The sequence below is a fragment of the Kalmanozyma brasiliensis genome, assembly GCF_000497045.1.
Source record: "Kalmanozyma brasiliensis GHG001 unplaced genomic scaffold PSEUBRA_SCAF6, whole genome shotgun sequence".
NCBI lineage: Eukaryota > Fungi > Basidiomycota > Ustilaginomycetes > Ustilaginales > Kalmanozyma > Kalmanozyma brasiliensis.
The window spans coordinates 126,605-140,387 of record NW_015961989.1 but is presented as its reverse complement, the minus strand read 5'-3'; the positions used below and the strand labels follow the sequence as shown (position 1 = coordinate 140,387).

The 13,783-nt window shown below is 58.5% G+C and overlaps 5 protein-coding genes across 5 annotated transcripts; 1 reads left to right on the top strand and 4 right to left on the bottom strand.

The window, feature by feature from the left end:
• Positions 1–21: 21 nt before the first annotated feature.
• PSEUBRA_005423 (Translation elongation factor EFTu/EF1A, domain 2) lies at positions 22–3,009 on the top strand (the record flags this gene model as incomplete). Its single annotated transcript, XM_016438857.1, has 1 exon — positions 22–3,009. The coding sequence occupies one exon, from the start codon at positions 22–24 to the stop codon at positions 3,007–3,009; it is 2,988 nt and encodes a 995-aa protein (XP_016290150.1).
• A 222-nt stretch (positions 3,010–3,231) lies between these two features.
• On the bottom strand, positions 3,232–3,966 carry PSEUBRA_005422 (Glutaredoxin; the record flags this gene model as incomplete). The annotated part of the gene is made up of 3 exons (XM_016438852.1): positions 3,232–3,314; positions 3,467–3,839; positions 3,931–3,966. 3 exons carry the CDS (start codon positions 3,964–3,966, stop codon positions 3,232–3,234), a joined length of 492 nt encoding a protein of 163 aa, XP_016290149.1.
• Positions 3,967–4,499: 533 nt separating this feature from the next.
• On the bottom strand, positions 4,500–6,258 carry PSEUBRA_005421 (Basic-leucine zipper domain protein; the record flags this gene model as incomplete). The annotated part of the gene is made up of 2 exons (XM_016438853.2): positions 4,500–6,063; positions 6,239–6,258. The coding sequence occupies 2 exons, from the start codon at positions 6,256–6,258 to the stop codon at positions 4,500–4,502; spliced, it is 1,584 nt and encodes a 527-aa protein (XP_016290148.2).
• Positions 6,259–9,060: 2,802 nt separating this feature from the next.
• On the bottom strand, positions 9,061–10,638 carry PSEUBRA_005420 (FAS1 domain protein; the record flags this gene model as incomplete). The annotated part of the gene is made up of 1 exon (XM_016438840.1): positions 9,061–10,638. One exon carries the CDS (start codon positions 10,636–10,638, stop codon positions 9,061–9,063), a length of 1,578 nt encoding a protein of 525 aa, XP_016290147.1.
• Positions 10,639–11,355: 717 nt separating this feature from the next.
• PSEUBRA_005419 (Carboxylesterase, type B) lies at positions 11,356–13,617 on the bottom strand (the record flags this gene model as incomplete). The annotated part of the gene is made up of 1 exon (XM_016438848.2): positions 11,356–13,617. The coding sequence occupies one exon, from the start codon at positions 13,615–13,617 to the stop codon at positions 11,356–11,358; it is 2,262 nt and encodes a 753-aa protein (XP_016290146.2).
• Positions 13,618–13,783: the final 166 nt, after the last annotated feature.

Here is a 13,783-nt window from a genome sequence, read left to right as displayed (position 1 = left end):
ATACCCCTGTCGACGTCAGCCATGGACGACTACGACGAATTTGGCAACTACATCGGCCCACTCTCCGACTCTGAGCTCGGCTCCGAGGACGACTACGCTCAGGATGCACAGCCCGACGCGCCACCACCGCTCGAGGAGCCTGCGCCGCTCGAAGGGTACGACGATGGCGTGGACGACGAGCGCCTCGGCAGCATGGAGCTCGACGAGGAGGGCAATATTGTGCCGCAGCACGCATTGATACGAGTCGACGAAGGTCCGTCGAACGCAGTCGTGCTGCACGAGGACAAGCAGTACTACCCTTCAGCGTCCGAGGTGTACGGCGAGGACGTCGAGACCATGGTGCAGGAGGAAGACGCGCAGCCGCTGTCCGTACCCATCGTCGAGCCGGTCAAGGTTCGACGCTTTGCAGTGCAGGAGGAAGGTCTCCCAGAGACGCGCTTCGACAGGAGTTTCTTGTCCAACCTCATGAACTTTCCGGACATGGTGAGGAACGTTGCGGTGGTCGGTCACCTCCATCACGGAAAGACAAGTCTGCTCGACACGCTGGTGTACGAGACGCACAAGATGGAAGTGGACATGGACACACACCTGCGCTATACCGATGCGCACCTGCTCGAGAGGGACAGGGGCATCTCGATCAAGTCAGCCCCTCTTTCGCTCGTCATGGAAGGCACCAAGCGCAAGTCCTACCTTCTCAACCTCATCGACACGCCTGGGCATACCAACTTTCAAGACGAGGTCGCTGCAGCCTGTCGTCTCGCCGACGGTGTTGTGCTCGTGGTCGACGTCGTCGAGGGTGTCATGTGCAACACCATCCAGATCATCCGGCACTGCATCCGTCAGAACCTCCCCATCGTGCTCGTCCTCAACAAGCTCGACCGTCTCATCCTCGAACTTCGTCTTCCGCCCCAAGAAGCATACTACAAGATCCGACACACCATCCAAGAGGTCAACAATTGCATCGCCTCGTTTGACGCCAACCCGTCCCTTCAAGTCGGTCCAGAGCGCGGCAACGTCGCCTTCGCATCCACGCAGATGGGCTACTGCTTCACGCTGCGCAGCTTCGCCAAGCTGTACGCCGAGACGTACGGTGCCGGGGTCGACGTCGATGCGTTCGCGAGGCGGCTGTGGGGCAACATTTACTACAACGCCGAGTCGAGGAACTTTTCGCGCAAGGCGCCGGACGCAGAAACAAAACGCTCGTTCGTGCATTTCATCCTCGAGCCGCTATACAAGATGTATACCGCGGTGCTATCCTCCGATACAGACTCGCTGAAAAGGACGCTCGCGGGCCTGGGGATCCGCTTGAAGCCGGCGGCGTACAAGGTGGATGTGCGACCCTTGTTGAGGATCGTGCTGAACCAGTTCTTTGGGCCCTCCCAAGGGTTTGTTGATTTGGTCGTGGACAATGTGCCCTCGCCCAAGGAGGCTGCCGTTCAACGACCCGCGAAGAACTATACTGGACCATCAGAGGGGGCGATCCACGAAGCGATGGCAGCCTGCGACGCGGATGCGCCCCTGGTGGTGCAGATCACCAAGCTCTACCCAACGCTCGACGCGCAGGAGTTCCGTGCGTTCGGTCGGGTCATGAGCGGCACCGCTCGCCCGGGTATGCGCGTCAAAGTGCTCGGCGAGCAATTCTCCCAGGACGACGAGGAAGATCTCGCGCTCGCGACCATCGAGGATGTCGGCATCAACGAGACGCGCTACGTTGTCCCGACCACAGGCGTCCCCGCTGGCAACTGGGTTCTCCTCACCGGCGTCGACGCCTCGATTTCCAAAACCGGCACGATCGTCGATGCATCGCTCCCGACCGAAGACCTACACATCTTCTCCCCCCTCGATCACATGACGCAATCCGTGCTCAAGGTGGCCGTCGAGCCCTTGAACCCATCGGAACTGCCAAAGATGCTCGAAGCCCTTCGACGCATCAACAAGACCTACCCACTGGCGACGACGAAAGTCGAAGAATCGGGCGAACACGTGATTCTCGGCACGGGCGAGCTCTATCTCGACTGTGTGCTGCACGATCTGCGCGTGCTGTTTGCGGAGATCGAGATCCGGGTGAGCGACCCCGTGGTGCGATTCTGCGAGACGGTGGTCGAAACGTCGTCCGTCAAGTGCTATGCGGGGACGCCGAACAAGCGGAACCGGTTGACGATCATCTGCGAACCGCTCGAGAAGGGGGTTGCGGAAGACATCGAGGCTGGGGTGTTGGAAATGCGTATGGCGCCGAAGGAGCTTGGCAAGATTCTGAGGGACAAGTACGGGTGGGATCTGTTAGCGAGTCGGAGCGTGTGGGCGTTCGGACCGGATGAGCGGGGGGCGAACGTTCTGGTGGACGATACGCTGCCGAGTGAGGTGGACAAGAAGCTGCTGTATACGGTCAAGGAGAGCATTGCTCAGGGGTTCCAGTGGGCGTGTCGGGAGGGACCGTTGGCAGATGAGCCGATGCGAAACGTCAAGTTCCGGATCTTGGATGCGGAGTTGGCGCCGGAAGCGATCCATCGTGGTGGAGGACAGATCATCCCCACCGCCCGCCGTGCTGCCTATGCCGCGTTCCTCCTCGCCACCCCGCGTCTCATGGAACCCATCTACTCCGTTGAAGTCCAGACCCCCGCAGCGGGCATCGCTGCCGTCTACACGATATTGGCCAAACGCAGGGGACACGTGGTCAAAGACACCCCTAAACCAGGCTCGACGCTCGTCACCGTCCAAGCGTACATCCCCGTCATCGACGCCAACGGCTTCGAGACGGATCTCCGCATCGCCACCCAAGGCGCAGCGATGGTGCTCATGATGTTTAGCCACTGGAGCATTGTACCCGGCAACCCGACGGATGGGAGCGTCAAACTCAGGCCGCTGGAACCCGCACCCCCGCTGGGACTGGCCAAGGACTTTGTCGTCAAGACGAGGAGGAGGAAGGGTCTGCCAGAGGGTGTCGGCGTGGCGAGCTATCTGGATGCGGACATGACCGTCGCGCTCGCTCAGGCGGGCATCGAGATGTAGGCGGATGCAATTGCAGTCCGTTCAAACGGAAGATTGGAGATGTGAACGTGTGCAGATCGTGAGAAGAGTGAGACAAAAGCAGACTCAAGTCGGATGGAAAGAATCGTGCTCAAACCGTGGCTGCCACACAAGCTCTGATCGCTGTGCATGGGTTTCATTGTGTTGCCTGACAAAACCTTCGAGATGGTTTGTTCGGTACTGATTGCTGTTCGACCTTCCGTCTTACGCAGCATTCTTGGTCTCCTCGAGCGGCAAAAGCAGATCGTGTTTGAGAAGGAGCTCTTCCAACTCGCCCGATTGGTGCACTGCACGAACAAATTCACAAGGCGATGTCAGCACTTGATCCCTCTACATCCATCTCATCTCGAACGCTCCATTGCTGTCCCTCTCCTCCTGGCCATATCGCTTCGATAAACCGGGAAGCCGTTGTTCCGCATGGTTGAAGCGGTGTACTTACTGTTGATAACAATGTCGCAACCACCGACGAACTCGCCGTCGACATAGACCTGCGGAATGGTGGGCCAGTCGGAATAGACCTTGATGCCCTCCCTAAGCTCCTGGTCTTCGAGGCAGTTGAAGGTTTTGAGCTTGTCGGATTTGACGCCTTGGACCTGCATGACCTGGATGACGGCACGGGAGAAGCCGCACATGGGCTGTTCGGGTGTACCCTTCATGAACACGACCAAGGGGTTCGACTTTACGGCGCTGTCGATCTTCGAGCGGGCTTCGGTGGAGAGCGCGCGGAGGCTGGTGAGAGATTGGAAGGTGGGCGCGGCGTATCGTGTGGCATGGGGGCCCGCGAGGAAGGTGCTTCGCGCTGGTGCCGCACGCTGTTGTGGCGAGGATGAGAGGGAGGAAGGGCAAATGGAGTCAGCCCGCACTGCTCCGAAGTTGGATGGGCATGGTCGAACAAGCACTCACCAGCATCCCAAAAGTCTGTCTAGCGAACATCGACATCTTTGACAATGCAATCAGGTCAATACGTCGTGGATAGAGATGAATGATGGAGGTGCGGGAGAGAGAGCTACGAGCAAGACCAACAAGAAGGCCGTGTGGAGGATTTCACGGTTTCCACCGACTTCCTTGCTCACCAAAATCTCCCGATCGGACGATTTTCGCATTACTAAGCTGTGCGCTTGCTCGCGATCAGTGCAACCCGCTTCACTCTACACTGCCATCATCTCAATGCATACTGGCGAACCTCAACACTCATACTGAAACCACAAAAGGCAAACGGACAAGAGGATGGTAGCTCGACGACGGACTGATATTTCTTTTTTGTGGGTTTTTGGACTATAACGATCGAGACGACGGTTTCGGAGCATAGATAAGGATCGCGAGAGAATACGGTTCTGGGTCTGGTCAACGGAATAGAGCAAAGAGAAGCACCGAAGAAGCTAAAGAGAGACCTTTTGGGATGTCGGCCTGAGGCAGTAGAGCCAAAGGCGACGGCGACGATACAAGTACAGGAAGAGAAAGAGGCGATGCGATCACAGAAGTGCTCGCGCATCGTCCCTCTCCTTCTCGGCAAGTTCGCATCGTCGCTTCCACGACTCGACCTCGCCCGTGAGGGCTTCGATCTTTTCGTGGAGCAGGCGCAGCTCTTCCGCCTTTCGGTGACGAGAGCGTCGGGCGGCCAGCGTGTTGGACAGACGCTTGGCAACGCGAGGGTCCTTCTCGCGTCGGATGGCGGCCTCCTCCTCCGCGAACTCGTCCTCTTCAGCAGCGGCGGCGGCGTTGGGAGCCGTGTCGCGTCGCGAAGTGGCCGAGGCCGTGTAGTAGGTACGCTTCTGGATGGGCGCATCCAAAGGCAGGAGGTCGCTCGATTCGAGTCGTCGCTTGGTACCGCGGGACTCGCTCGCCTTGTGAGAGGACGAGGTCGACAGCGACGACGACGAAGAGACCCTTCGGTCCAGAGCAGGCGGGCTCGAGGGAGCAGGGGCAAGCACCGGTGCCGAAGGAGCAGGCATCGAGGTGAAGGCCAGCGGAGAAGCCGTGAGCGCCGGAGCCGAAGCGCCGTTGCTCTGGGAGACAGTGACGCTGGCGGAGCTCGAAGACGACGAGTTGGACAGAGCAGCGCTGCTCAGAGCTCGCAGCAGAGTCATGGCGGGGTCCTCGGTGGATCCGCTCATGCCAGCAGCGGGCTTGCTGAGCTTGCTGAAGGCCATCTCGATGGGCAGCTTGGCAGGCTTGGTCTCGGGGAAGAGGGTGAAGTCGGAGCCCATTTCGGGAGCGCCAAAGTCACCGACCGTGGTGGTGCCAAAGTCCGAGTGAGCGAGCTCGAGCGGGCTCACGTTGGACGAGGCGTATCCATCCTGAGGAGGGAAGAGGGGAGCGCCGGCGATGCCGGGCACTCCGAAATCATCCTCGTAGCTGTCGAGAGGCAGCAGCGGACTGGGGTCGCACGAGTTGATCTCGAAAGACATCGAGTCAGTCAGCGCCGGCGAAGGGTCGGTCCACTCTGGTGAAGAGAGGAAGTCCTCGGCGGCGGCAGCCTGGAATCCGTGTCCGATCCACGAGGGGTCGTCAGCAGACATGGGGTTGAGTCCGAACGCGGCGGCGTTGAAACCGGCGGGTTCGGTCTTGATAGAGTCCATGGGACGCGCCTCGAAAGGCAGCGTCGGGACCGAGCCATCAGTAGCAGCAGGCATCGTTGCGTTAAGCTGTGCGATGAGCTGTTGATAGTATCGGATCTGTTCTAGGCGTTGCTTCTGAGCCACAGTGATGTGTGAGGCGGCAGGAGGAACGGGAGTAGAGGACAGAGTGTGACGACGACCAGCGACGGTAGCGGCAGCAAGAGCAGAAGCGACAGCAGCAGGGGTGATGCTTGGCACTGGAGCAAATGTAGGCTGGGTGGCTGGCGTGGAGGCGTGGGCCGGGCTAGCAGGGGTAGTGGTAGCGGCGGCTTGGGATCGGGGCAGGGGACGGACGGCGGCCAGGGTAGACTGAAGGTGGTTCAGCAAGTTGGCTTGCGCAGACGCAGACGATGGGTTCGAGATAGCGGCTTCGAGATGGGCACGCAGAGAGATAGGGGCAGCGACACTGGGTGTTGTGCTGTTGTGATGGTGAGAAAAGTTCTTCAAAAAAGGGTTGCTTGAGGAAGCAGACGCGCTATCGTTGGTCGGGTGGTGGGCACCTTTCAAAAAGGGTGTTTTGGCACTGTTCGAGTGACTGTTGGGGAGCTTGTTGGAGACTTGATTGTTGTTGGTGGCCGAGGCGAGGCTTGCACTGGGTAGTGGGGGTAACCATATTGGCGAGTTTAAGGACAGCTTAGTAGGAGCTGTCAAGTTGACGGTGGTGTTGTTGGTCAGAGAAGACAACGTAGAAATCAACCCGGTAGGGAGATTGGAATACAATGTGGAAGTGGTGGTAGGGGGGAGAGGCTGTAACGATGGAGTTAGGGAGTCTGTCCTTTCTTCGTGTAACGAGAAAGAATCAAGCGCGTCTAGACGGGGAGACCGTTTAGAAGAACATGGTGGGCCAGCTACGTGGTCAGGGGTGAAAAAGCAGCTGTAGGAAATAGTGAGATCGCTTGGAGCGATACGTTAGGCAGAGGTGGTGAACAACGGAAATCTGTAGCGGAGCAGAGATCGATTTCCGTAGAAGTCAAGAGATCTTCGAGGTGAAGATAGACTGATTGAGATGGTGTTGGTTGGAAGGAATCTGGAGAAGATGGAGGAAAGAAGGGAGCGAGGTATGGGAAGAGGGAAGGCTCGTGTTATAAGGGAAAGGGCAGCAGACGGCAGTCTCGAGGGAGGATCACAGACGGGAAGAAAAGCAGAAGATCAGGGACAGGAATCATGTTTGCTTGCTCTCAGGCGAAAGAGCAGTCAACCGAGCAAACACAAAACGAGGGACACTCCCTGTTCGCCAGAACGATGGTCCAAAAGGATCGCCTCGAAAAGAAGACAGGTGAAGAGCCTGATCGCTTTGTTTCCAAGTTGACAGGCGAGACGCCCAAAAAAAATCAGGGTGATTGAAAATGAACATGGGCGCGATCCGAGACTGGCGTCAGGCAGCAGCGTCAAACTCGGTCGAACTCAATCCCAAGTCACGAGCCGTATGGACAGCTGTCTCACGAGCCCACCTCGCACTGGCAACTGCATGGTACGAGTATTTCCCACGCCCGCTTGGAGCGCCTACTCGGCCTGCGTTGTTGCACAGTCACCGTCCCTCTCGTCTGCAATGTGAACCACGATTGCGCTGCGAGCCAGATGAAATGCTGAAGCGGTGGTGCCGGTGCAAACGCCAGGATCCTCTGAGGCTCCAAAAGGGTGGTGGACAGACAGAGGGTCCGTATCGCAGCATGACACCAGTCGGCCTCGCGATGCAAGCCAGAGCCGAGAGGGCGAGGAGCAGATAGAGCGAGGAGAGACCCGCAAATCATCACCAGGCTCCCGGTGAAAAGAGCGGCTGCTTGCTCTTCGCGTCGATTTAGCAACTTTGAGGTTTTGCGTCCGTATGGAAGCATGCTTTACTCGATTCTCACCCTGGCAGCCGCTTGGGTTACACGAGTGCAACTCGGGCCGTCCAGATGTCACAGGACAGGTTGCGCCATGTTTGGTCCAGGAGATGGATCAAGACCAGCGAGCTCTTTGGAAGTCAAGCGGGCTGTGAGAGGCACTGTCATAACTTAGCCGGCGGGTTGAGACGATCAGGCGACGGTGGATCATGCACAAATGGTACACGTTGTCAACACGGCTCAGCTTGTTCCTTACGGAGAGCGCCCCTCCGTATGGTTCATGCAAGGCACAGCCGCCGATAGGCTCTCGGTGTTGCCGGCTTGTGACAGTGACGGAGGACATCACGATTGTTATCGGCAGGATGATGCTGAAGGGATTCCACGTCGTCAAGGCGTGTCTTCCAACGGAGGCTTGCGAGGAATCGGACATAGCGACCTCGGCTGCCTTACGTCGTTGTGCCGGCCTGGCGAACACGATGGCTGATCCATGGAGCAGGCCGTCTTACGCGACGCAAAATTGACGCGATCAGAGAGCCTATTTGACATCCCGCTCGTCGGCAGCGATCCGAGGATGAGGAGATGCGGCGGCACACACACACTTCTTTCTGAGAAGGTCGAGTCATCCGCACGCTCGCATGGATCGCGTGTGGCCCTTTCCCACGAGAGCGGCTCCTCCGACCCTCGAAATGCTCCCATCGGCCTCAGTCACCCTCCTTCTCGATGCTCGGACTATGCAGATCCATTCGGAGACGATCCGATGAGAAGCAGGGCGAATAAAGAGCCCATTTATGAAGTAGCCCGTTTCGGCTGGTGCGAGGCCTTCAATCGGATTGTGGTGAGACCGAGTCGGCGCGTGCCTTTTTGGATTTTCCCATCCGCAAGGTCGCCCTGCAAGGCCCCATTTCATGCGTTTTGAGTGATGACTCGACACTCGATTGTGCTCTTCGCTGAACCCGCTTTCCATTCCATCCATTGTTCTCCCATCGGCAAGGCAATTGGTCCCTTTTGAATCGGCTCACGGCTGCCGAGGCTGGAGAACAATGGAACACAACCCGTGGGCCCACGTAGCTTGCGAGCTCGCCAGGAGAAGGATGGAAACAGTGCGGTAACTTAGTGTGAGCAGTCGGTGGGGGCCACGCCTGCAATTTGCACTCCTACGAATCACAAATGCAGAAAGAGGCCGTCCAAAGCGCCGATTGAATTTGCAGCCCCAATCTGTGTGCCTGGATCCAATCACCTGGCGTTGTGCCATCTTGCCAAGGCTGGTCTTGATTGGCTCCCCCACGCGCCATCAGCGCTGCGGTTCGCTCGAGATGCGCTTTTGCGTTCAATCGGATGGCGTGACCTCGACCAACGGCTTGCATTTGCGCCGCTTTGTTAGAGCTCAGGATGCGTTTCCGGCCGGGACAGCCTTTCTCTCCGTGGTCTTCACAGCTGTCATACCGCAACACTCTCGAGACGCACTCAGTATCACGGTCACCATGATCCGGAAGGTAGGATGAATTGCGAGCAAGAGATGAGTGGCATCCGTCCGCTGAGAATACTTGTAGCAGCACTACGTAGTTTAAGCCGATCTCGATTGTCGTCGCTTACCACAAGTCAGCCTGGGCTTCGGCGTGCAGGTCGACGGTACCAAAGCCAGCCTCCTCTGCGGCAGCAGCGACCTCGGCCCAGATGCCCTTCTCAGGATGACCTTTGGGCTTGAGAATCCTGTCGATGGTGTGGAAGACACCGTTGCTAGCCGGAATGTCCTGCAGAATGATCGAGACGTTCTGCACCACCATCCTGGTCTGGAGCGGGCCCTTTCCACCGGGGAGCAGGTAGTAGCGATAGACGTCGACATCGAGGGTCTCGAACTCGCCCTTCTTGCCGTGGATGGCAGGCAAAACCGTGTCGAAGGTGTATGAGGTCTTGTTGGCGCGACCGCCCTCAACTGTCGTGTGCACCGCTTCGGGAGCCGCCTTGCCGGAGTGCTTGACATGGTGCACAAAATCGGCGTAGACAATGTCCGAGGGGAGCGAGTGGAGCATGAACACCTTCTGGAGCAGGTGGTAGCCCCAGGGCGAGAAGAGGTAGGCGCGGAACACAAACGGCAGACGCGACCAGGCCAGGTTCGAGGGGACAAAGACCGTCTCGGCAGGGACGCCGTTGAAGGTACCATTGGTCTCGTGGTGCCAAGCCGAGATGGCGTGCTTGCCATCGTGCTCGTGACCATGGTGCTGGCGGTGGCCGTGGTGCGAGTGCCAAGGTCGGTAGGTGAGATACTTGGCAGCATGCACTTTCTGCAGACCCGACGTCGAGGTGGAGAAGGTGGTCTGGCCGAAGAAGAGCGCCTGCAGCACATCGGGAGGCAGCATGAGAGGGTACTTGATGGCGTGGATGATACCGTTGCTCGTGCGGATGTCGGGCTTGACGATGCGCGAATAGAAGTTGAGGTAGACGGCAGGGAGAGGGAGTAGGCTCTTGCCGGTGCGAACACGCCAGTCGGTGCCATCGTTGTTGGCGTGAGACTTGCCGGTGTTGAGCAGCGTAGCAACGCTCGAGTTGTCGGCGATGGCCTTGGCGTCAAGCACAGTGTCGGAGCGAACCAGGTGGTAGAGGGCAGCAGCGTCGATGAGGTGACGGATCAGCTCGCGGCGACGCTTCTTCTCCTTGTCATCGTCATCGTCGTCGTGGTCGCTGGACTCGGCGCTGTAGTCTCGCTCGTAGTCGGCGATCTGCTTCTGGATACGGCCCCACTCCTGCATCGAAGCAGGTCCGAATGACAAGTCGGAGAAGGCGTCCTTGTCGTCATCGCCGCCATCGCGGTGGTGATGCCAGTTGAGGGGAGCGAAAAAGGTGAGATTCTGCTTCTTCTTGAGGATGTCCTTGGTGGCATCCGAAGAATAGTTGAGGACGTGGGCGAGCTGCTTGAACTCTTCGTCCGCGTTGATGACTTCCCAGATGGTCTTTCCTTCGTCCTCGTAGGTGGCCGCGGCGGGGCGCGAGACGTGCGAGAGGACATTGTTGAAGGCCGAGGAGAGCTTGGACGAGAGACCAAAGGTGAGAGCCTCGAGGCCAGATGGAGCGGGAGAGTTGTAGACGAGCTGGTCGATGGCAGGAGCGGCCTGCACGCCAGCTGCGCAGAGCGAGGCCACGAGGACCTTCGAGGGAGATGCAAACCTCATTGTCGCAGTGAGATACGGCAGCCGGGGATGGTTGAGATTGTGAGAAAGACGTGAAGAGGAAAGAGGAAAGGATCAGCAGCTATATAGATTCGGTTGGTAGGCTGTGCGAGCGCGCCAAAGGGTCGTAAGTGCACGTTGCTCGCTGCTGAGACAAGCGGAAGAAGAGCTGCTAATTGTCAGCATGATGATCCGCTGCGCTAACTGAAAGGTGGAGCGGCGGAGCGGAGAGAGCGCGGCCCTCTTGCTTTTTGCGCTTGGGGCAGCCACGATCGCTGGAAACGAGCTCGATTTGTAATCCAGTGGGCCCACGCGGTCAGCTCTTTCTTCCATCGTCCCATCGTCCAGCGAGGCAGGTTCTTCCAAGACCAGATATCGTTCTCCATCTTGACAGCTCCCTCTCAATGATCCCGAAGCACAGCTCTGCAAAGGCGGCATCATTTGGGGCCAAGATGGCGAAGTCGTAAAGGACGGCGTCATCAAAGCAGGGTGTGTGGGGAAAGGCTGCTTTGTCCTCCACTCATCATGCAGCTGTCAGCAGCACATCGTGCATCGCGCGCCGAAAAAAGGGAGCGCAAATGCCGCGGAGAAGCTTGAATTTTGGAAAAAGTGTGCGATCGTTGGCATGGCAGAGCAGATTGAGTACCGTCCATCAGTCGAGCCTGTCTATGATGACAGCGATGCATGTCTACAAGATGACAGAGCGGTGGGAACCCTGTTCTAGGCCGCTGACCAGGATATGAAGCGAGGCGGCGTGGACAAAAATCCGTAGTAGTTCTGGAGATATCGGCACATCCGAAGCTGGTCTTTGTCACCCTCGGAAGCGTCCGACTTGGCCGCTGTGCCGGTGATGGGCTTGTGCATCCAGAAATCGACTCGCTCTTGCAGGCTACTGGCTTCACCGGCGACAGGTCGCTGCTGAGCAAAGGGATGCTGTGAGAGCGCAGTCTGGTAGACACGGATCGGCTCATCCGCCGGTCTTGCTCGTACCTTTACGGGCGCTTGCGGAGCATCGCCGATAGCGAGAAGATGAATGTTGTCAATCGAGGCTGGGTCTTCTGAATCTGCCCTATAAGAGCGGAGGGGAAGCCAGGTCGACCCATCAGGTAGTTTGACCCCTTCCCGACCACCGTCTTCCGTCGTTGGCAACCGTGCCAAGGTGGTCCACGTTCGCATCATGTACAGGCTGAGCTCCCTCTCTGCCTTGGTCATCCCCTTCGAAGCCGTCGGCGGTGCTGTTCCAGGCGCCATCTTGCTACCATCATCCTCATCCGGATCGACGCCATACTCCGACATCTCGGACACAAAAGCATGACCGTCGACGTCAGGCGAGCCAACCAATCCGAACACGAACGGGATATCGAGCGTGTGGAAAGCGGCCCACTCTTCCGTCATCTCGGGCACCACAGTCAGCGCCTCGAGCATTCTTGATGACGGTCTGTACGCCAAGAGGTAGCCATACACGTCGACGTGCTCTGCTTGGGCCGATAGTCCGCTGTGCATGGCCATGTAGTCCAGAATTGGGGCGGTGAACTGCGTGTCTCCGGTATAGGTGGCGCAGGTGTAGAACGCTTGCTGGTCCCGTCGCGCCTTTTCGCTTCCACTTGCCTTGATTGTCTTCAGTTCGCGAGTGTCGAAGCCATAGACGCGGCCCAGATCGGACGACAGGGCAGGATGGAAGAGGTCCTGATGAGCTGCCAGCGACTGCGCAGTGGCGATCAGGAAGTTGAACATCGTGCCTTCATCTGCACACATGCCGACCGCGATGCCGCTTCGACCGTTCCGGAGCTTGCTTCTAGGGGGAAGTGGAGTGAATGCCCGCTCGACAAAGTCGGCATCTACAAAGACACCGTCCCATACAGGGCCCCACTGGTCGGTCACACCAAACGCCTCGGTTTGCAGGTCTTCTCGGGCTTGAGGCAAGCGCTGCAGCTCGGACAGCGTCGGCGTGTATTCGGATCGGGGTCGTTTGCCTACCAAGGGTCGCAAGCACGTAGCAATGTCGTCGGCACTGACTCGTGTCCGCAAATACTCGAGCTGCGCCGCCTCGTCATCCTGAAGATGGTGAGGACATAGCGAGCGAACGAGAAAGTCCCACGTCGCCTGCACTGCCTGTGTCGTGCGCGGAACGAGAGTAGCCACCACACCGCTCTCGAGAATCGCCTTGTGGAAGACACCCTCAGGGACGCAGGGCGACAAGAGAAGGTAGTGGATGGCGATGCTCCCTGCGCTTTCGCCGAAGACCGTGACATTGTTGGCATCGCCGCCAAAGACCGAGATGGAGTTCTGCACCCAAAGCAAGCCACTCACAAGATCCCAGAGGCCCCAGTTGCCCGCACCCACGCCGATACTGTCGCTGGCCGAGGGCTTGCTCCGCAGTGCCTCGAGCGTCACTAGCGGCCACTCTCCCGCTGCGCTGTTAGCCAGGGTTCGTGATCCGAGAAAACCCATCGCGCCAACTCGATATGTCAGCGAGACGACAATGCAGCCGCTCTCGTGCGCCAACCTCGCCCCATCGTGCAAGGGTCGAGAACAGTTGCCGACCGAGAAGGCCCCGCCATAGATCCACACCAGCACGGGTCTCTTGGCATCGTCGACCGTCTCTGGCGCCCACACGTTGAGGTAGAGGCAGTTCTCGCTTCGTGGTATCGCTGTCTTGGCATTCTTTCGACCCTTGTACATGCCCTCCATTGAAGCAAAGTCTTGATGTGGGTCCGACTGCCATTTCGAGGCCCTCGTTGCAGACCAGCTCGGCAAAGGGCCTTGAGGCACTTGCCAGCGACGTTCGCCTATCGGTGCCTGAGCGAAGGGAATGCCCAGGTACGCCAGCACGCTTCCTTCGTGTGTCTCTGGAGTGAATGCTGACAGGTGTAGACGGCGCGGTCGGATGCGACCCTGCAGAGGCAGCAGCAGGTCATAGTTGGAGGTGGAGCCGTTGGCGGACTGCGCTTGCGACGCGCTGTCGAGGCCAGGGACCGACATATCTCTGTTTGAAGATAAGCAGCCCGGCGATGAACCGATGCTTTTGATGGTGGAAGTAGAACAAGCGCTTGCTTACCACGCTCTTGATGATGGTGCGGAGCAAGTAGAAGAAGCCGGCCTCGGCAACCGTCGTTAGGCGGCGGTCGTACACGCCCCTACGCTGCAC